At 40.0% G+C, this 26,901-nt stretch overlaps 1 protein-coding gene across 2 annotated transcripts; it reads right to left on the bottom strand.

The window, feature by feature from the left end:
- Nucleotides 1–314: 314 nt before the first annotated feature.
- On the bottom strand, nucleotides 315–26,853 carry VPS35 (VPS35 retromer complex component). 2 transcript variants are annotated; one of them, XM_075510677.1, is made up of 17 exons: nucleotides 26,810–26,853; nucleotides 19,839–19,937; nucleotides 18,253–18,349; nucleotides 17,339–17,462; nucleotides 15,665–15,847; nucleotides 15,132–15,345; nucleotides 14,269–14,352; nucleotides 13,696–13,805; nucleotides 10,643–10,739; nucleotides 10,404–10,552; nucleotides 9,675–9,882; nucleotides 8,987–9,142; nucleotides 5,998–6,120; nucleotides 4,816–4,995; nucleotides 3,377–3,616; nucleotides 2,520–2,663; nucleotides 315–1,215 (listed from the first exon to the last, which is right to left on the bottom strand). In XM_075510677.1, the coding sequence occupies exons 1-17, from the start codon at nucleotides 26,813–26,815 to the stop codon at nucleotides 1,036–1,038; spliced, it is 2,394 nt and encodes a 797-aa protein (XP_075366792.1). In that variant the 5' UTR covers nucleotides 26,816–26,853; the 3' UTR covers nucleotides 315–1,035. The 2 variants fall into 2 exon arrangements, with proteins under 2 accessions (XP_075366792.1, XP_075366793.1); XM_075510678.1 differs by having other exon boundaries at nucleotides 26,751–26,845.
- Between the last annotated feature and the right edge of the window lie 48 nt (nucleotides 26,854–26,901).

Raw genomic sequence — 26,901 nt, 5'->3', positions numbered from 1 at the left:
CCTACAGTTTTGTCATTTAATTGCCACTCGTCTCTAGCACGGACCTAGAATCCAGTAGGATTCTCCACCACACTCTCATGATATGTCATAAAAGCATTCTGAAATGTGAACACATTGTCTCAGCATCATTTGGAAAAACACTGGTTTTGAATTATAAAATTCTGCATTAGAAATGCTAGCAGCCTCCCAGCTTGCCAGGTTAACTATGCCTTGATTCTTCTGTCCCTACAAAACAAGTTCCTTTGCTTTTATCAGAAGGTTCAACATTAGCATTGAGTTCAACAGTGGGCTCTGAAGAAACATGAAACAACAGGTGTTAATAGCAACTTTATTGTTTCACTGGTGCAAAATCATGATACTGAATAAACTTGTGTAATGCATTTTCCCCTAAATTTACAGTAATGAAGGTTATACGTATCTATATAGATTGCAATTTCTCTATTTTTATACTATTTGGAACAAAATTATCTTGATAAATATGCCCTGTGCACAGTACTGGCCCTCACTGAATGTCACAGAGCCTTAATATGCAAAATATAACTTCTGTTTTTGAACATGGTACTTTAAAACTCTCCAAACATGCATTAATATATTCTAGTTTTTAGGGAAAAATATTACACTTAGTCTTAACTTGCATTAAAAGAAAAGCACAAGCAGAATCTGACATACAATAATCCCAAAAATTTGATGCTCTGTAAGGATCAGACACAGTTTCAGATGACAGTCACTGGCAGTTTAGAACTCTAGTGCTACAGAAGCAACAGTGAACAGACAGAAGAGAAATCAGAACTGGAAGAGCCTTACCATGTCACATGGATTTCAAATAAAGTTTCAGCCATGCTAACTGATGAAACCTGTAGTTGCTGGTCCAACCTTTCAAATTTGTTAGAGCACTCAACACAAATATTTGAAGTGCCAGACTGAACACATGAATGTTAACTTAACTTGACACTTCTGAAAGGCACAACCTATGAATCTATCTTAAAAAAACATACAGTATGTAAATGAAAAGAAATAAGTACAGTGCGTATCTTCCTAAAGAACAAGACCTTCGTAAATTGGCCCCTCAGATTCTGGTGATTCCCTCCTCAGACGCAAGTGCTCCAGTGTGTTATGAAAGTGTTTGTTAATTTGTTCTGTTTCTTCAGTAGACTCAAGGTTTGGGAGATCTTCTCTTATCTTCTGTATAAGCTGATTCAAAACCTGAATTGTCACCTACAGGAGAACGTAAACAGAACAGAAGTCATCAACAAGACCTGTGTATAAGTGCATAGACATTAGTTTTAAAAGTCTTGTCTCTAAACTATTAGTATTTGGACAGTTCTTAGAAATATTAATAAGACTGTGCAGACAAACTGTTGGAGACCGCCTTCTCTTGCTCTTCATAAGACCATTCTGATTTCAGAGTTTTGTGGAAATTCCCCCCATCCCAGCAAACGTGAAGAACTTGAGTCATTAGCCTGATAGCTTTGTAACTTTTACCACAGCATTTCTCTCCAGTTATTCAATACAAATTTTAAAAGCTTTAAACAAATAGAGCACATAATCAGATTGTCTATGCACTCTAACGTAACCTGTTTCTTGCAGAAGTCAGTCAGGATGGTAATATCAGATTTAAAGTTATTCTTAGTGACCAAGTCATTACCTAGGAAAGTACACAACTGCCTATGGTGTTAAGTCCAGCACTACACAGAACACCACAGCACAAAATGCACTGCAGACCACCACTGTATCCAGAGACTATTTTTACATCTGCCAAGTGCCTTGAAATTCAAAGTTTTATTTTCATCTCCATCAGATACAGCATCTCCTATCCTAGAGCACTACTATAGCAGGAAGCCAGTTCAGTTGCTGGAAAGTCAGCAAATCCCTAAAATCTCTTTAGGCATTCTCTCAGAACTACAGGGTATTCATTAACATCTGCTCTTGATCAAATGATGACATCAGATGGGATGTTGATCTCTACTTGACCAAGCAGCTTTTTTAAACTGAGTAAGTTTACTGGTAATCTGCTAACAGAAAATGTATGAGGTAACTATCTCAGATTTCAGATGCAGAATTTAAGCTGGTACATGAGATGTCATATCTATTTCTTGAAATTAAAGCTTACACCAACCATTTGTGGCGCAGTGACCTTGAACAGCTTAAGAATTTTCTTTTCCTTATGTACATATTAGGTTAGGTACCTCTAAAGTTAGGTGAGAAAGTAATAAGATTCTAAGTCCTAGTAAATTTTGATCTAACAAGTATTTGAGGTATCCAAGCCTCACAATATTTAAGTTCTAACTACACTGCAAATATTTGGTGTCTTCCCCCACGTAAGAAGAATTAAGCTTTATCCACAATTTTACTAACATATCAAGAATTAACTACTCTGTTGTTATTACCAGAACTTGCGCCTCTCGTGAGAGACTATGGAGCAAGTTGAAGAGGCATGATTTGGGGTATAAGTGTGAATGAAGAGCTTAAAGAAATACTCTTTTAAAAAGATGCAATAGAGAGAATGCATTTCTACTCACCGCCTCATTTTCCTTTTCATAAAAATAGATATATCTATTCAGAATTTCTATGAAAAGTTGGACTTGCAGAGAAGGGTCCATGCACTGATTTGCTATCTTCAGAGCTTTCTTTAGGCATTCCATCACTCTTTTTCCTCCATGAAGCTAGAACGAAAAAACCAAAAAAGTTACAAGAAATAAAAGAACCTTAGGGAGCTCCAGTATCTCTTCCCTTGGCACATATATGCCATTTCCTGGTGGTCTACCACAGAAACACAAAACGACAAACTGCGCAGAACAAGCTGTCATTGAAAGCTTACTGCCTGAATGCCACTGATTTTAAGTTTTGTTAAATCAGGCAGTAACACGAGCAGTTGTTGAAAGCCTTCAATTATGAGATCAATGAACTCAATTTTGTAGTATGTACACGAATGCATACTTTGAGAAACAGATTTCAAACACTGCTTTTTATAATTACAACAGCTTATGTGACAAGCCCTGAGGAACACACAATTTTTGTTGTTTACCTTTAACAACTTGTATCTTTAATTTGGAAGTTTAGTAGTTCACATGCAAAACACAGCTACTATAATAAACACATGCAAAATGTAGACTGTACTTTGACAGCCAGTCTTAAAACTAGTTGACACTCAAAAGCTTGCATGGTTCTTCCACCCTTAAATTTGAGTTTTCTCCATTTTTGTATTTATGCAGCTTACACTGCAGTGAGATTTAGAAGCTTCATGTATTAGAATACATTCCAACCAAATCTTCATCACTAAGTGATATATCTACTTTAGAAGTAAGTGCCTTCAGAAGAAAGGCAGAACTATGTTACTGAGGTAGTATGTGTTGCACTGCTGTCGCTTTATTCTTACCTCCTCTCCATTCTTGTCAGTATTTCGGCCAGACCAAAACAGATGGGCACAAGTGCTCACAGCCCGGCATTGGTCTGGCTTCTTAAGGAGCTTAGAGGCTGCCAGTGCACACTGAGTCCTCAAAGGCTCGTGGTTCTCCTCACTGAAGCACTTCATCCTCTCAAATGTCCCAATTATCAAGGTGATTGCAGCCAGCTGTGCTTTTGAATCACTGATTTCATCTTCATATAGAGAGAAGGCCTAGTCAAGGGAGAAAGCAAGACTCTTAATCACTGCTTTAGAACACGTCAGAAAAAAACCCCCCAAATCACGCCTGCTAGTGACATGGCAGGAAAGTGTCAGTTTTACATTTGTTAAAAGCTTCAGGCAGGAAAAAAGATCTTTCTGATTGAGAGTGTCAAAATCAAGTTAAATCCACAGACTAGAAATAAGTCTTGAGTCTTGCAAGAAATACCTCTTACTTAAGTGGTCATAGCAAACAAATGTGATCATACATATAATCTGACAATTGGGGTTTTCCTCATTTCAAATATGGAACTTCTGTAGCAGAAATAGTCCCTGAAGAGGATTTGGTTCTTTGAAGCACACAAAACAGTAGAGCAGAAGTTGAGTGGTAGGTCAGTGACCACAGAGTAAAAAAGAAAAGTGTTTGCATTACTGCTACGTGGATGAAGAGCCTTGAGAGAACACAAAAGACTAAAAATCTTGAACCATATATCTAATAGAAGGTACATAATTGTCATGCTGCTCTCATCTTCAGAATTGTGCTACAGTGACAACTGATATAAGGCAATGAGGAAAGGCTGAGGTTATCAGTGACTCAGTTTAAGAATGTGCATTAGTAGCAGTATTACAGGAAAGATTAGGACAAAGCTTGCAACGTGGATAACATTAAATACATTAGTTCTTTATCTGATGGGGAGGATGGGAAGGTTTTTGCAACAAGTAAGGCTTAAGACCCAAGTAAAAGGTTTAAGTGGATTTTTAGTTTATAATAGGTTTCAATACAAGGATTTTAATTATCAAAGCCCAGCATGGCAGTTGTGAACACTCCAAATTTTAGAGAACTTCCAAAGAGTGCTTGTGGTCAGGGCAATACCAGCTAGATAACAGGAGCTGGGAGAGAGTCTTAGAAGCAGTGAAGGAGCATTTTATGTTGCGAAAGCTACACTCCTCCAGTGAACCAACTATGTGAGTAGGAGGCAGCATTGCAACATACCACATGTTGTCAGACTGAGTATTCAAATCAGTAGCCATGGAACTTAATTCCACAGCAGCCTGGGAAGCAAGAATGAAGATGAGGAGTTTCTACCTAGTAGCATTAGCTGTCAATCATTTCAGATGTTTTAAATCACACTGGATGGTTCAATGTTCAGGAAACCTACCCAAGCCAAATTTAAGGTAGCACAGGATACTGACTGTAATAGCTGGACACTCACCTGGGACATGAATTCATAGGCCACAGTTTCATGATTCTCAAAGCCAATCTCTCCTGCAGCGAGTGCTCCTTGTAGGAAGAGACGAAGAGGCAGCTCTGCCAGTTCTGCTTTGATCAGAGCACTGATGGTCTGATGAGCAAACGAGAAGATCTTCTGGCACTTCTTTTCCCATTTGTCATCCTAGAGAAGTGAAACAAGTCAAAGCTTGAACAAGACTATTGCTATAAGCAAAAGAGAATCTAAATCGTAGTAAGATCTGTTAAGTGCTCCAAGTCTGTTGTCTTCTGCATGCCACTCCAGCCACTTATTTACTGAAGTAGTAGTGAGTGCCCTAACAGTACTGTGTTGACCTCAGTGGGTCTTCACAGAGTATTTCTTCCATTTACAAAAAGTTCACACCCACTTTTCCTACCAGCTCATGGAAACCTTCCTCAGAATTCTATGCTGAATTGCAGTTACCACAGCTATGCTTAGAACATAACTGAGCAAAAGCCTAATTAGCTGAGTGGAGAAAAATTCTATTCAGTCTGGAGCATCAATCAGAAGTGGAAGAGAATTTTAAAACATTCATTTTGAGGAGTGTTTTAACAAACAGCATTTTAACTTATTTCCCCACAATATATCCCCCACAATAAGGGAAAATACATATTTAAGCTAACTGTCTCTATCAGAAAGCATTAAAGGGCCAAAATGGACCAGTGATTGTTTTAGTGTGCAGTTTTGCAACTATTGCATAAGTTAACCTCCAAAGAAGCACTTGCTTTTAGAAACATTAAAACAGTATAGCTACAGATTTAGAAGTTGATGAATTTCAATATCCAGATTTAAATCTGTTTCATGCCATCACTTGCAGTGCCGTAGTTCTCTGGTCTCCATGTAAAAACATGTAATCAGTCACCTTCATGAATAAATACAACTAGCCAATTTCTGCTTCACCATTCCTCACGTGCTGAAGTTAATAAAAATGCTCCTTAAATTAGAAAGCATTCACGCCTCAAGTAAAAATCTGCCTCGAGCAAAAAAAAAAAAACCAACCCACAAAAAAACAAACCCAAAAAAACACCCCACCAAAACAACCTAGCATTCTGTATCAAGTTTTAGCATACTGTAGCCAGACAAAATGCATTTTTTAGAAAGCCAAAAAGAAACAAGTATACAAGAGTTACCTAGAGGTCAACTTACCACTTTGGAGTTCTCTTTGTAGCGAAAAGCAAGCTGGTATGCAGCAAAAACCAATGGTGGCAGTGTAAAACGAATACGTTGGTTCCCACCTGCACCAAAGTGTTTCCGGGCAGTGTTTAGGATCTAAAACAGAAGCACTGTAAGCTTAGAGAATTCTGGGAAGAGGTGTGTTATTTGCATCTATAACTTAATCTGCAGTCTGTGGAACAAGAGCATCAGAGACACATGGTGTTAGCATCAGATAAATTATAGTATTTTGGAGGGGACTACCTACAAGTTGCTTTACTTAAAAAGCTACAGAGACTGCACAAATTTAATTCATGTGGTACCTGCCCAACTTTTCCTACAGCTGCTAAGGGTTAGGCAACACTTGTACTATATTAACTGCAGATACATTTTGGATTATGCAGCGAGATGGAAGTTGCCCTCAGCTTGCATTTAATAATGACATCAGATACATTCTGTCCTCAACTCAATGGAAGCTACAAAAAGGACTATTCTTTTTTACGGTAACCTCTTACAAAGTAAAAGAAAGAAACCAAGTTTCATGAAACTAAACACATAAATCAATAAAGCTTCTCATACTCTGAGAGAAAGACTATAGTGCCACATTCTGGTGGCCACACCTGCAACTTTTGCTATTTTTCCCAGTTTTTAGTTTTTCATTATGCTCATTAATGACAGCTTCTTTTACTGCCTTTCTCAGTTTTGAGCACAAATTGCACACACAACATGAATGTGATACTTTTCTGCCTACCACCCTTGTTCTAAACCTGTGGAGAGGGATTAAGGAGCTCTACTTGTTTGTACTGTTAGCTCCTCCCCTTCCCCTTATTTTGGGATTATTTCTATCTATTGATATAGTTAGTCATGTATTCTCATAACCAGAATTCTCAGGAATAGCAAGAACTCCAGGTATCAGAAGAGAAATTAATCAATCTGTTCCAAGCAAGCCAAATATTACATTTGTTGTTTGTAATAATCTGACTCCCTTTCAAAGGGGACAAAACTCAAGACATGCCATATTTTACACTAAAACTTCTGAAACCAAATTTCAGAAAATTTCTACTACAGATCCGAGTTAAAAAGTGGGGGTTGTTCTGACACTTAAACAAAAAAAGATGTCTAGTTACTACAGCCAGGTATTACCTTGCTTTCTGGTCATCGTGGTTCCATTACCACTTTGAAACAAGCACTAGAAGTGAAGCTCAGTGTCCAACCCTACACTCATTTTTAGATTACATCTAGAGTTCATGTAAGTAACATGAATAAATAGATACCTGTCATCACCCACTATACACTGTATTAGCCGCTTTGGCTTGTAATGCACTAAGGTGTTTGAATTTGCATTTCAGATCTCTTCCATACAGAATGCATAATTTTAAGTGAGATACTGTGGAAGAGCTGTGAAAATCCCATAGTCTCAGATTTTTTCTACTATTCCTGTAATGTAGGAAAATTGGATACAAGCATTCATGATGCTTATCAAGAACCTATTAAGCATTTTTACTAAAAGGTGTTAAGTAGCTTACAGAACTCTATCCAAAAGGTATTTTGACATGTCCTATGATGGCATTTAAAGGTGGTCAATTCAATTAAAGCTAAGCATTGCTAGATGAGAAATACGACAGCCTGACATTCAGAAGCTTTGCAAAAACAGCTTCAACATCTCTAGCTATGCAAAGTCTTTTGGGGTAAAAATACATCAACTCCCTTAGTGCCAGCATCCCTTTGAGGAAAGCTTTGTTCTCTATTAGCAAAAAAAACCCAAATGTAGTTATCTTGGCTTTTCCTATATGAAAATGGCACTTGCGAGCTGTAATCAACCCGTATAGTTCTTGAAATTAATGAGGACCTGGTTGATCTTCCTGCTTTACTCCAGCAATATTCAGAAATAATGTAGTCAGTGAAGAGCAGGTCCTGAAACACAACTGTCTCCAATCCTTGCACAGGCCTTAAAGCTATGCTTCTCCCCATTACAGAAGTTGCAGCAAAGCTCTACATTTCAAGCAAGAAATTTTTATACCGTATTTTAAATGAATGCCAGTAATGTTATGCATAGCTTCTACTGTATTATGTTGGTCTATTCTCACTGTTTATACAGTATGATATTGCTGCAATTTTAAAACAGAGTCAGCCAAGTGTATTTCAGGCACACTAACTGTAACTTCACAATAGTCCCTACTCGGGCCTGAGCTCTGACTAGAGCTAACTCTAGCTGCTGCGATCTGTCACAGCATCCAGCTTCAGCACATCTTCTGCCAGCTTCTCCAATGGATTTTGCATAGACAGAATATATCCCTGTTCCTCTGCCCCAACACACACTTCTCAATATAGGGAGATCATTTAAACTTGAAATAGACTAAAGCCAGAAATAGCAGACTAACATCAGAGCACTACATAAAGCTTTGATAGATGAACTTGAACTGTTACAAGTAACATAATGTGCAAGTTTCAAGGCCATATCAAATCTGCTATTAAGGATGGACCAAGCAGAGAGGAAAAACATTTGTAACCACTAAGCAGCAGTATACTACAGGCTATATGAAGACCATATACTTACACCAGTTAAAATCCTTGAGACCAAACATATTAGCTGTATTTTCTGAGCTTTGTGTATTTTGATACCAAGAGAATGCCAATGGCACAGTGCTCCAAATTTCACTTGCTGCTTTTTAGATAGATGGTTATACGAAGTTGTCAGAATGTTAATTAAGAATTACCACAAACTAATATAGTTGCATCCAAACTGCCACCTCATGGTACAAAAAGTTTAAATCCACAAATGCTTTTAAGCCCTTGTCTGCTTCTCCCAAATAAACAACGTTTCATACTACCATTAAAGGTGTTACACAATGTTTTCTACCAAGTTTGTAGTGCCAGAGTAGTGATGCCCTAGCTCGCAGCTACACTAAATTCTTGCATAGTAAATAATGCCAGAACTGACAGTGTAGAGAGCACAAGCATTCAGAAGCACTGATCGCCATACCAGATACTGTTGGTCAGGGTCATCTGAACGCAAAAGATGAATAAATCTTCCCACAAGACTCTGCTCATCAGCAAAGTCCTCGGGGTCAGGATCTTCAGCAGGCTGATCCGGTTGATCCTGGATCAGCGTGGATACCAAATTCATTATAGCATCAACCTGTTAAAGGCAATATAAGCTCTGTTTAAACCGGAGCAGTCTATAAGCATAAGTTGACAGCAACTGGGAACATCTTTACAGCCATTCATAGTGCTGACAAAACACTAAGAAAGTCTATTAGTTGGTGATGCTTTAGGACGTATTTGCCTTAGTCCCTGAAGAAGGGTCCCTCTTAGCACAAGTGGGACAGCACAGCAGTACAGAGGAAATCCAGATTCCAAAAGTACTATCCAGCCTTCTTTAGGTAATAGGCCTAGTTTTAAGGGGATTCAGGGTCTTTGTTCAAACCTAACAGAAGTAGTCTCTAGGATGAGGTTAGGCAAGATGTGCAACGACAAGCTATTTAAGAACATGGGTGGAACAATTATCAAGTGGGATAAAGCCTGTGCTACTAAGATGGGGAGGCAGGGGCATGCAGGGGCATGAAGGCTAGGAAACAAGGCATGCCCTGCATGAAGTCACTTAGTATGCGTTTTCAAGTCTTCAAACAGTAGTTTAAATACCTAGAATTTCAAGTTAACTTATGTCATACCTGTTCTTGGGACACAATTTCTGTGTTATAATCCAATACATTGCTAAGCACGTAACAACTCATGCTCTTCCTGGACTCGTAATCAAAGTATTCGAAGAGCGGATGAAAATGTTTTAGTTTCAGAACTGTCAGGATATTGTTGTAAGTATCAACAGGGATTTTCAAAAGCCTAGTCAGCTCCTTTGAAACAGCACTGCTTGTTGCAATACTGAAAGAAAATATATGGAAAAAACACAATTAATCAATAGTTCACACATGTAGACAGATTTAAAGTCTGCCTCGATCCTGATTCTGATGTATACCATAACGCCTAAGCAACTTGCTGCTAGAGAGATAGGAAATAAAGTATCAAACCAAATTGTATCTTGCTGTTTAGGATGTACAGTGGAAACTGCACGTTTTAAGTTGCTGATAGCAGAAGCAGAGACTGTGGCTGCAAATTCAGAAGAACTTGAGAGTGCTGAAAGGGATTAATAGATAATGACTACACACAGCTTGGCATACACATTGTGTAGCTGTACAGCTGCACAGTCGGATTTACGCACAGGTGAGCAAGTCCCAGTTAGTCAGTAGTTTATCACGATCCTCTGTAGGTTGGCCCAAAAGCAGTAATCTTACATATCCAAAGCATGTGTGTCTGCTATCTTGCCAAATGTGGTAAAATGTAGAAGTCAAGATTTTAGAGTATTAATTGCCACTCCAGAGAGAATGCAACAGACATTTACTTACTGTTCCAGATTAAGTTTATTGAATATTTCCACAGTTGTCTCCAACACCTTATCAACATAGTCAACACGGTCCGGGTAGCATTTCATAGCCAAGTTAATGAGAGAAACTTGCAAAGATACCACATCCTCTGAGGGCATGTCCTGGCGAGACTGAAATTAAAGACAGCACTGAGTTGATAAAAAGAGCACATAACTTTGCAAAAAAACCCCCAAAACTGCATGCAAGAATACCCAGCATACCTGTATAACAGTAGCAACCTGCTGTGAAAAGATGTCAAACAGTTTGATATCCGCTGGGATTCCAGGTCCATCTTCGCGATGTGCAAATAAAGCTAACCTGGTAACAGATAAAGGAAAGCAGCTTGGTCAGCATAGTTTTTCCACTCCTCAGATACAGGCCAGAAAGAGATACTGGCAGAAAAAGCCAGTCCTTTAGGTACACTTGCAAGCTCTATTACAAGCAAAAAGGAAATCAATGGAAATCAGAAGCCTTAAGAGCAACTGAGCCTGGTAAACATCAGTCCTGGAAAAGAGTGCTGACAGAGATGGCAAGATGAAGAAAGAGCAAGATAATCCATGTTCTTCAGCTAGCAGCAAGTGTTCCATTCTTTCCAGCAGAGAAAGAGGTATAGAATAGGCTGATGGAAGAGCAAATATCCTGCATCCATTCAGTGATATTACCAAAGTTAGACATCCAGTAGCATTTTCTGCAAAAGAGTCTCCAGAGAAGAAAAAAAAAAAAAAGAAATATGCTGGCTTAACTATGCTTTGTCTCCAAAGACAGACCAACATGTTTAGGACTTCCACTGTTTGCAAAGAGCAAAATACAAAGTTAATTTGAAGTGGAGAAGAATACTTTTTTGGGAAAAAAACAAAGCAAGAGATTGCTATCCAGCAAGCATCCAAAAGATGTTGTAGAGCCATCTCTATCCGTAACAGGAGGAAGTCATGCCAACCACCACTTCTGCAGAAATCAGATATGAGATAAGAAGAATCACTAGAGGAAGGCTAGCACCTTACCAAAGTTGCAGCTTAAAAAGCTCAGCATTGCTATCTTTGCTTTCTAATTGTTAAGGGATTATTCTATTCTGAAGTAGAGAAAGACCTAAAAAAATATTTAGGAAAAGGCACCTGATTAAAATTTTTTAACTTATTTCTTACAGGGTTTCTAAACTTTGATTCTGAATGAACTTTGGGTCTGAAACAAGGAGGCAGGTAAGAAAAAGCTGAGGTGCCAAAAAACTTCACTGCCAGGAAAAACAGACATTGAACTACCCTTATATTTCGTTAGGGTGATAACAAGCAGACTTTCTAAAGCCAGGAACTATCACTGCCTTTTCTCAAAGGGACAAAGCAGCTTTTCTTGGCAACAGCTCAGAGGGTAAGGCCAACATGCCACGAAGCATGATCAAGTTGCAGGCAGATGGCAGCATAATTAAAAGCTATGAATGGTTTAGTAAGACAAGAAAGATCCCAAAGCAGCAAGACTATTTGCAGAAAGATTCATTTAAGAGGAAAGCCCCATGGGAACAGGGACTGACACTTCACAAGCTTCCTCAGCAGTCACCAATGTTCAGTATCAATTATCCCATGCCAGCTGAAATAAAGATGAGAAATGCTGACACTACCTGTATGGGGCAGATTCACATCTTAACTACACAATACTGAAACACACAACAATTGCTTCTAACAACTCCAACCCAAACAAGAGAGCAACATCTTCCCTACATGCATGGATTCCAAGAACAGATCCACTCATATCCTCTAACAGTAACATTACAGTCAAAAGCACAAGTTGCCCTACTACAAAGAAGATGTCATCACACCGCTACCTTTCTACCCTTGTCCCATAGCCAAATGAGAAGGCTCTGGAGACACTATTAGTGGCCCAACAAAACACAGTAGTGATAAGTCCAGGGGGGCAGCAGTTTCACTGCTAGTCAGTTGCTTACTGTTTGTAACAGTAAGTGTAGAAAACTTACTGTGGAGGTAATACCAAAGCTGTTTAAGTCCTCTAAGTAGACATGACAGCAAAAGCTACATGAGGAAAGCCTTCCTGCAAGAATTACGTTGCTACATGCTAATATAAGAACCTAGCAAAAGATCCTGTGACCTCTGTTGAAACTAGTCTCAAGATAGACAGTCTCAGAAATTAGATTGTTATAGGCAATGCTTCTTGGGATTTGGGGTTTTTGTGTTGTTTGGTTTTTTTTTTTAAAGCTAACAAAATTATGAAAAATCTCAGCCACGGCAGCAAAGCATAGGAAACCAATGAATTCTTGTGAACATCTCTGGATGAAGGCTGAGCTGCTTCTCTGCCAAATACACAAATACTGAAAGATACTCCAATAAGACCAAAGTCCTGAACAAATAGATCTGATGTAACCTGGAGAAAACAAACTACAGATTTGTTAAGTAAAAAATTCAAGATCCTAAGTTATACCAGTCACGCATAATAGACATGCTCCATCTCCAGGCATTAGAGATGATAAAGAAACAAAGCCACAACAACCCTACTCATTGCTGAATGCCAGTGGGACTCAAGATCCCTACGGTAACAGAAGTCCATACATTGGTACATGGACCAGATATACAAAGGTACATATGTTCGCGTGCAAATGAAAGGACAAGGCTTTTTTGAGGCTTCGAAAAGGCTTCGAACACAACCTGTGTTGTTTCCTTTCAGGATACAAATCAAAACTTCAGTTCCAATTTCTTCCCCATATTTTAATTCAGTGCAAGCAGTTTTAAGCAGTACCTCCACAGGAAAAAACACACTTTTGGGAAAACAGGCAGAAAGCTAGTGGTAAACTAAGAATTGAGAAGGTAGTTCCATTCCCTGGTAGCTCTTTTCTGAAGAGGATATGTTATGTTTTCTGATCAAAACTGCAAGGTAAAGTATCCTTGATGACTTAGCCATTAGGATCTTCAAGCTTTCAAGAGGTACCTATGACCAATATGGCTGTCAAAGCAGAACGCTGCTGTCACTGTAGTTCAGAAACACGAAATTGGTCGATACTAAATGGATTGTTTCCTGGCTTAAATCTATATACACATTTTAATTAGTCTTTAAAGCAGGTTTCATTGGAAGCTGTAAACGCAGAGTCCAGAGAGCAGAAGCTATAGAAATAATATTCTTCACAGCCTTAATTACAGCTGATAGAAAGACACGGAAACAGTGAAGTTAAGTGATATTAAAAATTGAAAGCTTTCAAATGCTAGAAGAATTATCATCTGCTTGTGCACAACACAGACTTAATTTTGAGCCAATTTCCACCCCCTTGGTCACTCACCTGTCAATTAAAGCAATAATTATATTTTTCACATTCACATTTTGGTGCAGCTCAGCACAGGCTCTGAGAAATGGGTTCAGGGTTTGGAGGTGAAATTCATCTGGGAAAACCTGAAGTTTTAGATCAATAGTCATCAAGTTATAAACTGAACTTGCCCATTGTTACACAGCAGTAAAACGCAACAGAGTAATTCTAAAGCAGATAGCCACATAGTAAATACGGTCTGGCCTACGAATGCTTTAGGGTTCCCCAAGCTGACCTTGGCTGGGTAAATGCATGAAGCAAGAGATGCAAGACAAATGGGTAACTTGAGGGCCCAGCTATCTATTACAATTCATACTGTAGGCACTGCTGCTCAGATGCTTACAAGCTTCTGCAACAGAAGGAGCACAAAATGGATTAATCTCTACTCTGCCCATCTGGTAAAAAAATATGGGACAAGCCACTATATAAGTCCCCATGATGAAGTTTTCCAGTTCATGAGGAAGAGGTGAAAGTAGCCTGAATCTAACTAAAAGTATAGGAGTAAGTGTCCCTGTGTCCCATCACTGCGATTGAATTTAAGTAGCTCACCTGTATGATGCACTCCATGAGGTACTCCTGAGCTAAAGCATCTCTACAGTTTACAACTTGCTCCAATATTCCAGGCAGAACAATCTGTAATAGCAAAAAAAGCCTCTTGCAGTGATTTTACAATTACTTTCTAAGTTTATATTCACACCTATGCATTTAATCCAAGCAGAGCAGTATTTCTAACATTTCTCAGCTTATTCTTTACATAAAGGCTTTCTGATAAAAGTCCCAGTTTTCAGCAGTTCCAACCTTCAGAGAAAAAAAAAAAAATCAATCTACTGGTCTCGGACATCTGTCCCTTTTGTACATTATACAACCTGCAAGCTTTGATTTAGTAAGTGCTACTAGCTTTGCTGGCACATACCACTACTCAGGGTCTCAGCAGTACTGCTCAAAATCATTTTCAGCAGCTATATGGTAGAACTTACAAGGGACAGACTTCTAAGTAATATATTTGCTTGACTAGCATTTCATGCAATAACAGTTCTCTTGAATGCTTTGGGAAGTATAGCTTCATTTAACTTGTAAAGTCTCTCACAGAACACTGTATGTGTACACATCCCTTAAACCAACTCATTATTCTGTAAGTAAAATGGGAATGAGGAAAGAAAGTTTTAAAATTTCCTGTCAACATTACAGACAAGCTTATAGGAAAAATGCATGAGTCATATCCTTAGCCTCACAACACATTATACAGCTTGAGTAGCATTCAGAACTTTTCCTCATGTGAAGAGTTTGAGAAGCATCAGGATTATTGAACTTTCAGCATAGCTGTAACACTTTCAAGTTGCTCATCTCAAAGTCCAAACCGGTTTAACTTGGAAAAAGTAACAGAAGTCACAAAGGATGGACAGGCATCCCACCTGCTTATATCGCTCCACATTAACACCTTCCAACTGACTGAGGCGAACCAGGTTTGTTCCTACTAGGATTCTCAGTTCCTGCCTTTCTCGCTCCCTTTTCTCTCTGTCCCGACTATGGCCCTGGTGTTGCATTCGCACCCAAAGTTTGTTCATCTCAGCGAAGTTCAGCAGCACAAAATCCATTGAATCACTGATGTCTCCAGTGGTTTCTTCACTGCAATTGAGAAGAGGTTAGAAACAGGAAAAGCTTGTCAGAGGGATTCATCCTTCCATCCACTGGTGAACATCCAATTTTTGCGAAGGTAGGAGGGCGGGGAAGTGTGTGGTGGGCTATCTGGGTTCATAGGAAAGGCTCATATCCTCACTTGTGAGAAACCTTAGTTCTGAAAGGGAATTCTTAATGGACAACACACCTGTCAAGTCTATAGAGTTCTAACATATCTACTTCTCTCAAACCTGAAGAAAGTCATACAGAAAACTTAAATATGTTCTGTTAAAAACAATTTTTTAAAATTATAGCCCATCTTTCTTACTCTGCTTGCTCGCCTTCATCTGGTAAGATATTCCTGGTACACTGCAGGAGATAGTTTCTAAGAAAGAGGCCTCTAAGAGGATGCTGTACTCCACGGCACATCTCCACCAGGTCTTTCAAAATATCTTTCCTGGACTGTGGAAATGACTTGACATAGACAACACCTACTGTTATCAGGAGATACCTGCAAAAGGCACAGAATCAAACAATAAATTGTAAAGTAACAATATCACATTTAAAGGCAACAGTTCCTTTCTTTCATCCTGGCAGTATTACCAAAGCACAGAAAAATGTCATCTAGGTCCCATACTTTTGGATATTTAGTTAGCTTTCAACTCCTATTCTCCTCTCCTATGGAGCACAGGAAGTCTGAACAGCACTTGAACTCATTACAATGCTTTATACATTGAACATGTAAATTCTTAGCATGCATAAAGTTCTGAATGCTCTCAGACTAGCTTGTCTAGACTTCCAGCACCCCACTAAGCTGGAAAACAGCTCTGGCACATATAGATAAGTAACGTATCATGGTGAAGCAGTTAAGCCTCTTTCACACTGTAGTCCAGCAGGATAGGTGTTACGTTCTTCAGAAATCCCCAGGCCTGTACTCATTCCTTCAGCATCTCTGTATTAAGCAACAGGTAGAAGGAGCATGCAAAGATGCAAAGGACTGGTGCTCCAGTATACTTGGACTCCCCTTCAGCTTAAGAGAGAAAACATTCAATGTTCAGAACCTTCACATATTCGGTTTCAAGGCCTAAACCCTCTCTGCACACTTCTCTGCCTCATGCATGGATGTGCACAGAACCTCCATGAAACCACCAGAAGTGTTCATCAGGAAGAGCTAGAGTCTACATCAAGCAGGCAGTAAGAAAACTCAAATGATTACAGAGAGGGGTAGAGACATTGTGGTAGTCACTACCCAAACTCCAGAAACTGCATGAGAATGCAGCCTGGTGTCTCCAAAGCCTCCTCCTGGCATGAGCTTAAGGTCAGGAATTAAAAACTGCAGTACTAAGCAAAATCTGAGTCCTAAGGCTGAATATCTGGAAGATCTACTCCAGCCCAATGGTCACATATTTGAAGATAAGCCTTCCAGTATCATATCTAGCATGCTAACACATAGCCAAAAACCCCCATATGCAGAAGCACAAAGCTTTTAAGAATTAAGTTACAGAAATTTCCAGCTTCCTTCTCCCACTTCTTACTCTCCAAAGAGACAGATGGTTACAAAGCATCTACTGTGTGTGAGGATCCAAGACCTAGATCCTCAGGTACAAGCTCATTAACAGATAATGGAAAAAGTTAATAAATGTGTAGTCAATCTCACTGATCAGAATGTGGTACTTGGTTAATCTTCCACTGACCAGCTCTTTACCCAAAATCCAACTTTATTCCACGATCAAAGTCCTTCCATCTTGGTCATATGCAAAACCAACACACTGGCAGGAGGAACTGACCTCTGCAGCTGCACTCTTGGCCTAAATCTCAGAAGTCTCATAGCAATCCACTCTTAAGATATGTAGAAATACTTCACCATTGCAAACTGAATTCTTGCTGTCAAGCAAGAATGCAGAGTCAATCATTATCTGAACCCAGAGTCCGACCACTATTGGCCAGTTTTTAGAAAAAAAAAAACAAACCACAACACAAACACTAACATATACGCACTTACAGTCTTGGAATAATATTTCCAGCATACTGTACTAGCTCATAAAGGTCTGCCACTTTCCTTCCTTTGGCAAATTCATCTGTCAGGTAGACTTCCAAGTAGTGTAGCTCATCAGAAATTGCCATGTCTTTCTCATAGTTAAGGATTTTAAGTTAGAATGTCTACAACACATTTACACAGTAACTTGCTCATTCACACCAAGGAGGAAAGATGCTGTACCAAATACAATCATGCCCAAGTAGGTAGTACTTGTGAAACAATAATCACGACTGGGATAAACATGCAAAGTTAACCCCAAACCTTCAATTGTAATTTTTAGCATAACAGAAAAGGGAAAAAAACCCCAAAACTAAATCAAAATAGCGAGCAAATGAATGTGATTGAACAGAATATCTAAAGTAAAGGCATACTATGTGTCACAGAAGACTATCATCCACACATGGAGAAAGTAGTAGTTGAATATATTCACATTCTATTCCCAAGCCTCATGACAATGTTCCCCTTCTTCAGATACCACAATATGCACAAGTAAATACATCGAGGCACTGACTTATGGTTAGAAGCTAAGATAATAATGAAGGGAAAAAAATAAGTTGGTTTTACAGATTTTGGGGTAGCATACTGCAAGCAGAGTGGTTTCAGAGGTGATATTTTTATAGAACTAGACTCCTGAAACCTCCCAAAGGAAGACACAAAAGACATTAAAGACCTGCTTTATACCAAAGGGAAAAGATGAACTTACACAGTGAGCAAATAAGTGTGTATTCTCCTACAATATATCCAAATAACTAAATACTGAGGAGAAAAGTGCTCATAAATATCCAAGACCAACGAGATGCCATTGTACTAAAAAAAGCAGATGAACATTTCATTCCAAATTCAGCATTTCAATTATTCGTTTCCTCTTGAAAGGATACAGAGCTCATAATAGCTCTTTGGAGATAACATAGAAGTCCGCAGCTCACCAAGCATGTTGGAAGCATGTTTCAGAGCATCCATGAGCTTGTTTTTGTCCTTTAGAGGAAGAAAGAGAGACTAGTCTGTAAGAAATAATACTAAGCAACTGCAGTATTTTAGAAAGCTACACTTTTAGCTTTTTAAAAAAGCATGCAAAGATTAACTAAACATCAGGAAAGCGATAATTCTAATTAAATCAAGTGATTTAGTATCTAGCTTGTACTACGTTGCCCATCCTAATTAAGTGGAACATGATACCTGAAGGTGGTAAGACAATGCATCTGAAGACAGATCTATAGTAATAAGTTGTAATACTAATGGTACAAAAAACTAAAAGAAAATTTTGCTTATACAGAAGCCTCCACCCACCACTCGGATCCTATCCAGCAAGCAAACCGGAACCGATCCCCCCCCCAAATCTGGTCTGTTGTTTTGTTCAGTTCTCATGAAGAAACCTCTAGCAGGCAGACGATACACACTGCCAGCAGACCACTGTTAGAATTAGATTCCTCTTCCCCTACTTCTCACCCAAGAACACAACCTTACTGAAAGCCACAGTTTATTAGGCTGCATATAACTTACACTTATGATGCATGTAATCACCTGGCATCACAGGATACAAGACAAACTTCTAATCTACCACCTATACATAATTGTTCAACCCATCATAAGAAGCAGCATTAAGTTTTGGGGGAGAACAGAAGGAATTGCTAGTGTGATCCACTTAGTATATTGCCAGTCACAGATAGCAGTGAAAAGCTCAGCTGCAGCTACTTCAAAGATTTCAAAAGCATTCCACAGAGTATAAAACTGGAAGAGGTGTTACCTTTCTTGCTACTGTCATTTGGCTGCAAACAAAGTTAGCTTGGCTAACCATGTGAAAATACATGGGAATATTTAAGTTTTCATTGCAACTTTAAGCAGTTTCTCCAAATCAAAATAGGCTTCTCAAACCCAAGAAAGCTATGTGTGACTACATAATCTGCCTGCATTGGCTACAATTTCAAGATAAAGATCTCAGCACAACTCTAGCCAATGGTGGTTTCCAGTCACAGAAGAATTCATGCATCTGTCTACAATTAACCACTACAAAATTTATCCTATGCAGTAGGTAATTCATTATTAACCTCACAGTCTGTGGTTCATGCCAAGAAAAGACTACATGGAAAAAACAACAGTATGTTGAACATAAACAAGAATAGTTTCTCACCATATAGTTCCACATAAATTGAATTTGAGCAATAAACTTCTGATGTCAAATGGCAGGCTTATTCTCAGTTAAGGATTACTTAAATGCAAGCACGTAAGTTAAAGGTGCATCTTTATAATTTATCTTGTCAAATACTGGAGCAAAATCAGGAAGACACATTCAAAGAAAACTCAAGGCTCACTCTCATTGAGTAGCTGCCTCAGTTCTTTGCAAAGCTTCTGCCAAAAAGATGCATAAAGGGTTAATTTTCCTCACAGCACTAGAGATTAGTATTGATTTACTGTTTTACTCCTAGCAGACAAGGAGCTTCATTGCATTTTAAAGTCACATTCTTACCAAGCATCTCTTCATCTGGAAAGACTGCACCTTCACAGCCTGAATGGCTTCATCCAGGAGTTTTTCCTGTTCATCCTGAGGAGACTGCTGTGTTGTTGGCTGGAAGAAAAAAAAAAGCAGAACTCAATTATTTTTATGAAGCTGTTTGTGACTTGATTCAAACTGGGTTCCCATAGTTTAGAACACAGTGCAAGTGACACTGCAGTGTCACCACTCAAGAGTTGTCAGAAATAGCTGTGTGATATGTAAGGGAGAAAGTTCCCAGTACTCTGCAAAAACCTGAGGGCAGGGAGAAGATAGGTTATGGGTAGCCTGTGAGCACCATTGCTTCTTGGAGGGCAAAGCGATGGGGACAGAACACGGTCAGCTTTTTGCTTCTAACATTTAGAGGTCAAGAATCCAGTGCAAGTATCTGGCAAGAAAAAAGCTTCAAGAGAATGCAAAGATATCACTATGCTGAGAGGAAGCATTATTACTTCTTTCCACAGAGCTTCAAAGCAATGCCCAGACCACACACCCTGCAACTGTACAGATGCCTTCCTGTACTCACAAGTTCTCAATTAACTGCTATCTGAGCCACACAACACTTAAGGACAAGTTTCAGATAAGCAAAGGATAAAGTACAGTTAGTGCTTTCTGGAAGGTAGAAGCAACTTGCAGAAAGCAATAGAAAACTGAGGAGAAGCAACAACTCTTCATTGTCCCCTACTTGTCCCAGTGACCCTCTTCCTCTTACCTCTCCTCAAAGAGGCACATTCCTGGCCTTCAACTTAAACTTTCAACATCTTTTGCCTTTCGAAGGATCATACTGCATTTTCTTATAACATTAATTAAATCCATTGCTTACAGCCTTACATTTCCCCACAACCCAGCTATAATAAGCCTTCTCCTACTACAGCTGCTCCCTGCCCTCTACCAGATTGATGAGATTAGTTTCTATGAGCATCTTTTAAGTTATCCTCTAAGATGTCCAAATTTACTTAGATCAGAACCCCTAATGCTCTCCCCACCTGCAACCAGCCTTCCTCCTAACACCTTACAAGGAAACACCACCATCCACCTGCTGTTTAGGCCCAGTCTTCAACATATCATTAGAGCCTCCCAGCCTCTCCTAATCTTGCAGTTTGTTTTCAGATGGCCTCTCTGAAATATTGACAGAAATAAAAGCACTGATGTTGTGTCCCAATTACATCTTCTCTAGTCTTGACAAATAGCAGGTACACAGTGATTCATATAGCAGGTTCTCCGAGCCTGCAGGTTCAGTAATTTCTCAACTATTTATACTTGTTCCCCTCATCCACTGTGTTCACAAGGTTCCTGGTCTCCTCTGTTTAACTAAATCTCAGTAAGAAGGTAGCAGACCATGAATTACATCATCCTAATGTTCTTAACAGTATCTTCAGTACCAACACACCCCATGCTTGGAGTCCCTGTAAGTATCTTTAGAGGACAGATTAAAATTGAGGTCTTCATTAAAATAGAGAGGTTTTAGTTTAACAGCAACTTAATGGTTATACAGCATTGCAGCCTTGGCACACCCCTGTTTTCTCCCATATTTAATTGGGTTCTTGTTCTGCAATTGGAATCTCCCTAATAAGAGTCACAGACAGTACCTCCCCCTTGTTCTCCCCACTATCCTTTTCCACATACAGAAAACAGACAGTGCCATGCAATACTGTTCTTGCCATGATCATGCCCAAATAGGCGGTGAATCTCTGCCCTTGAAGGTTTTCAATCACCCAGCTAGACAAAACCAAGGCTGATCCGATCTAACATTGGTGACAATCCTGCTTCCAGCAGAAAGTTATATGAAATGGAAGTTCCTTCCAACCAACACTTCTATGACTCAATGTGCCTCAGTAATATTCAAACCACGCACAATAACTAATTAACAAGTCTATTTTTTCAACAGAAAAAACTACATCTTCTAATTAAAGTAACTGCACCTCTTACAAAGCACTTTCTGTAATTAATCACATAAAGTGCAGGTCTTCCAAAAAAACATTTAAGCATAAGGCGAAAGTGAAATCCACGGCTAGACGACCTTATTTCCCAGGAAATTCAATAGCTACAAACTCTAGAAAACCTCCAACTGTGAAGTACGTACGTTCCACCAACAGAAGTTTGCTGTAATCGCTAAGCTTTATTTATTCCATGACAGATCAGACTTTCAAGGAATAGAAAATGACAGTCCTGGGACTAGTGTGCAACAATCAATAAGAAAAGATCATGTAACAGACTTGCTGAATTGTCTATGCCAGCACATTTGTCACACAGCCCCCTGCACCCATATTAGGGCTTTAGAGAAGATACATCACTACTGAGCTGAATGCCATGTGATCTAACTACACCAGATACCTCTACATTAAAGCACAGCTAGGAACAGTGGAGTAACATTAACACTAGCTACAACTTGCTAAGCCCCCTTCTAATGTGCATTAAGCTTACACAGCTACCAGTCCTGCTCTTCCATCCCCAGTTGTTCACGGGGCCATGTAGTGCTGGGAGAACTGTTTACGATGTAAAGCATCAAATAAGCTAGATGACTAGCCCAGCTGACTAATAGCTTACCATCCATGTAGTTTACCCTACAACCACATGAAACCTTGCAAGTAGGAGTGTGAAAAAAAGGCTTTTGACAGCAACACCAAGTTAAAGCATTTATTGAAACATAATATTTGCTACAGCCCCGAGAAGTCGTTGGCAGAGTGCACATGCATCAGTTTCCTTACTTTTGGTGTGAAAACCACTGGTTAAAGCATAATGGCTACTATGAGTTTGACTACGCTTTAGATGGTACGAATAATGATCTCATCAGAAATATCTAATTGAAGGTATACACTTTCTTATGCAACTTTAACCACTGTCTTTTAGCGACAGTTGGGGAAATAATGGAATTTAGGAGCCTTGGTCTGCCAGACCTAGCTTTCCCATTTATAATGAACCAGTCAGCTTTACATCAAATTCTGTCTGCATCAACAGAAGACGTTGACAGTATTCCATTTCTGCTCTAAATTTGAGCAGCAAGGCCCCACACTGTATTCAACATTAGGACTGTAATAAGTACATGACTGAATTCACCAACAGGAGCATTTCCATGTTAGTACAAGAGATTCACTTTTTTGTTCTGTATCTCTTCAAGATTAAGAGCCAAACTACATTCTGTTCTGATTTGAAGACTAAGGTGATAGGTCTAAACAAAGATGTCTTTACTTACACGGGTACTGCACTTCATGTCTAAAGAAAAGAGAATCTCAGCATTTTACAGTTGCACAGGCAGTGAGATAACTTACCACTGATTGTAACAAGCATACAACCAATGCCATCTGAGGCTTTGTTTGTAGCAGCTTTACTTCTACATGAAGAGAAAACATCTTAACAGCAGCACCACTGAACAAGTTCCAACTCCTTCTTACTTTTCAGTTTTCAAAGTCTGAATATTTATCAGCTTACCCTTTTCTTTCTACTTCAGAAAGCAAGCTACTTTCAGCTTCAGAACTGTACAGCACTTCTGCACATAACCTGGTTATCATCAAGTGATACACAAGATCACCTCAAGATACACATATATTGATACATATGCCTGAAGTTTGAGGAAGTTGTAGCAAAAAGCAACTGAAGTAACTAGAATTTACAGCAAAAGCCTACCAATGACAGTTAGTTAGGACACACACCAAACCAGAAACCAGTTCTTCTGTCAGGTACAACGTGGAATAAAGCTGTTTATTTTCTGTATCTTCCACTTCAAATCAGGAACCTAATAACACAAGATGGTATTTTCAAGTGTTATTTTATCAAAAGATGCAACTGCGCGGCGGAGTCCTACGCCAATCTACAAAGAAGAATCTTGAACATAAGCTTTTGAAGTGGAAGATACTTTGACACTGGAGAAAACCAGCAGTACTCCGTAATCAAGGCACAGAATGTCCTGCCTTGTCAATAGCACGTATAATAAGGTATAAACCCCCACGAGACAACAAGATAAGCAATTTATAGCAATTATGCAGCCATTTAGACTTTAGAAATGCCTGAGCTTTACCCCCATTAGATACGCTGCAAATGTTGAAGAAAAAAAAAAAAAAAAAAGGAGAGTTGATGTGAACAGTTTTCTGCTTTACTTGTTCCCTAACCTTTTTTCCTCTGAAGCCACAAGGAAGCAAGTGAGCAGTGGAGAAGGGACAGAGAACTGCCTCTTTCAGCTGCTAGCTTTGAAGAAAGGACTACCATAAGTTACCACATGCAAGTTATGGAAGTCACAACACACAGCAGCTGAATTTGGCAGGGGGGTGAGGAGAGCTGGCTTTTGGCGTGGGTTTTTTGGTGTGTGTTTTTTTTCTTTGTTTGTTTCAGGTTTTGTTTCTTTGGGTTTTTTTAAATAAAGGCTAGTGAACTGTAAGTTGCCTTGGAGAACAAGAATTTTTTTAAACCCCAAACTAGCTTGGAAGAAGGTAATACAAGTTATCCTGCAGATAACAATTAGAAAAGTGTATTGTCATAGCAGCAAACTTTATTCTGAACCATACCTATCCTCATAATAGCAACTATTCTTGAACATACAAAGTAAACATTACACCTATTGTGTACGATTTACTTATTTTCCAACATTCACCTCCATGGGAAGACCTCATAAGATTCATACTTAGTTTCATACTTGAGACTTAGCTGCACTCTGGAGATGGTTATTATTTTGGGTAAATGTGTTGACTAGTTAAGATGCTCATTCCACTTAAAAATCTGGTAAATTGCAGTACTCAAGAGAAAGAATGACATGGTATTTGAATACAGCAGAATTCAAGGCAAGCTTGTGGAGCCTACCAAATAGCTTGTATTCTGCCGATACAGGTATCTTAAGCTGGATGCAGAGTGTATTACAAAGTAGAAGGTTTTGCTTCTGTTTCCATTATAAAGTGCATTTTCTTCTAATCTCCAAATAATTAAGTACTTTTCTTCAGATAACTGATGTGCTTACAGCATATTCCAGACACAACTTTTCCTTCTGTTTGTTCACATGCTTGTGTTTAGTACCACAATGAATGAGATTTACGCAAGGAGGTTTTCCTGCCTCCTCCTAGTTGGATTTTATTAGGACTACCTACCAATCAGTCACCATTGAGACATTTTAAATGAATGCTACCCAAGACAGAAGATGGGTTAGCTACAGAAGCAGATCGGGACAACTGCCAGCCTACAGATGAAGCCTGGGTGCACACAATGCATTGCTGTAAAAGTCATTAAGCTGCTTGGAATTAACAAAAAATGCATAAGCATTTTATACCATATAGGAAGCATTGCTCTGCAATACTGAAGGCAACTCCAGAACTTCTATTATATCTCACAGTATAGGAGCTCAAAGATGAACCAGAGAGAAGAAAACATTTTTCACATGTTTGAACTGGTACTTACTGCCACAGGAAGCCACAAGACACTAGCAAGAATTCAGAGGCTGGACTTTTTATTGAGGGGGTGATCAATAACAGCGAAAATCTCTTAAAATCAGTCTTGTTAAAGGTACTTAAACATTCAGCTTCAAGGTTTAAACCAGGCTTGGCCATAAGAAATGGCAGTGGAGCCTAAATTGGTAGAGGGGATTATCCCCATGTTTAACACCTATAAGTTTATTTTTTCTGAATCACCTGATATCAGTTCCCATGGAAGTGACAGGCAAAGGAAAGTTGTGTCATTCTTGAGTTAATGACTACCACAAAGTATTTATGTGGGGGCCAGAGACTGCTATCTATATAGATTTAGCATTTCTCATCACCTAAATAAGTATTTTCCATACATCTTTAAAGTAACATTACAGGTTTTGCCCCCACACACACCCCTAGAGGATATAGTATTAAATTTATATATTAAACAACATACACATAGCTTTAAAAAGAAAGTCTGTCCCAAAAGCCTAGGAACTGTGCAATCCCTGCTTTATAAAGCAGTCAGTTTTTGCATGACTGTCTAGATACTCCTAGTACAGTTTATACTCCACTGTGATGGTTATAGCAAGTACTGATTAAAATTTTATTGAATATTAAATACCACAGAAGACACACTAAACAGGTAGACTTTTCAGTTTTACTAGGACACTTGATTGTCCCCTTATTTTTACTGACAACTGAAAAGCATTTCTCAAGAAGAGCTATTTCCATGCTGAAATTTCAGGTTTGCCTCTCTAATAAACACCAACATTTGCTCCAAAACAGCTCTATCAAGCTGGGCCCACCAGTGCAAAACCACCTTTCCTGCAGGAAGAGAAAGGAGGCTCACTAGGAGGGCCTGAAACAGCAGTCCTGGAGAGTCAGGAATAACCGAACAGCAATTTGGACAACAAGAGCACAAATGCACAGCACTAGAAATGACATAGCCTCGGGTTTACGACAGAAGCAGCACACTAAAATACATTAAACTCTGACTACAAGTGCAGCAGCAGTCCCCTAATAAAAACACCTACCAACCCTGCGCCCCTACAAGCAAACTCGGTTGAACCCAGCAAAGCAGTGACTTGCACTGACCCGCCGGAGCGGCGGACCGCCGGCGGCGTTCGCCACAACGCGAACCGCTACCGCGGACACAACGGGCCCAGCCCTCACCTCAGCCCCACCCGGGCCGGGCGGCGGCCTCCGGGCCCGGCTCCAGCCCCCCCACCCCGCCAGGCCCGCCCCCACCGCCGGCCGAGCGCAGCCGCTGACGGCGCTCCCGAGCGGCTGCGAGCAGGAGCCCCCAGGCCCAGGCCGGCCCCGGGCGGCCGGGCCTGCCCCTCGGCCGCCGGCGGGCGCGGGCCGGACCCCTCCCACCTGCACACCCGGCAGGGGCGAGGCCGGCTCCGGCTCCGGCGGGCCGCACCCCACAGCACCCGCCGCCGGCCCCACCCGCCGCGGAGCGGAGCGGCCCAGCCGCCCACCCCCCGCAGCCCCTCACCATGGTCGCGCCGCCGCCACAAGCCGCCCCCACCAGCAACACCCCGCAGCGCCGCGCACCGTCATGTGACTGCGCCGCCCGCGCCGCCCCGCCCCGCCGCCGCGCCGCGGCCTTCCCGTTGGTCCGTTCCGAGGAAGCGGTCCGCTCCAGG

Source organism: Mycteria americana, chromosome 8 (assembly GCF_035582795.1).
Source record: "Mycteria americana isolate JAX WOST 10 ecotype Jacksonville Zoo and Gardens chromosome 8, USCA_MyAme_1.0, whole genome shotgun sequence".
NCBI classification, from domain to species: domain Eukaryota; kingdom Metazoa; phylum Chordata; class Aves; order Ciconiiformes; family Ciconiidae; genus Mycteria; species Mycteria americana.
This window is presented reverse-complemented; position numbering and strand designations above follow the sequence as displayed.

Bases quoted from the DNA above. Each gene is read 5' to 3' on its own strand.
- VPS35 (XM_075510677.1), bottom strand. The intron at 10,740-13,695 runs GTGAGTGACCAA...ATCTGTTACCAG, and splicing joins ATTATTGCTTTAATTGACAG to GTTAGCTTTATTTGCACATC. The intron at 10,553-10,642 runs GTATGCTGGGTA...CTTTAATTTCAG, and splicing joins AGGTTGCTACTGTTATACAG to TCTCGCCAGGACATGCCCTC.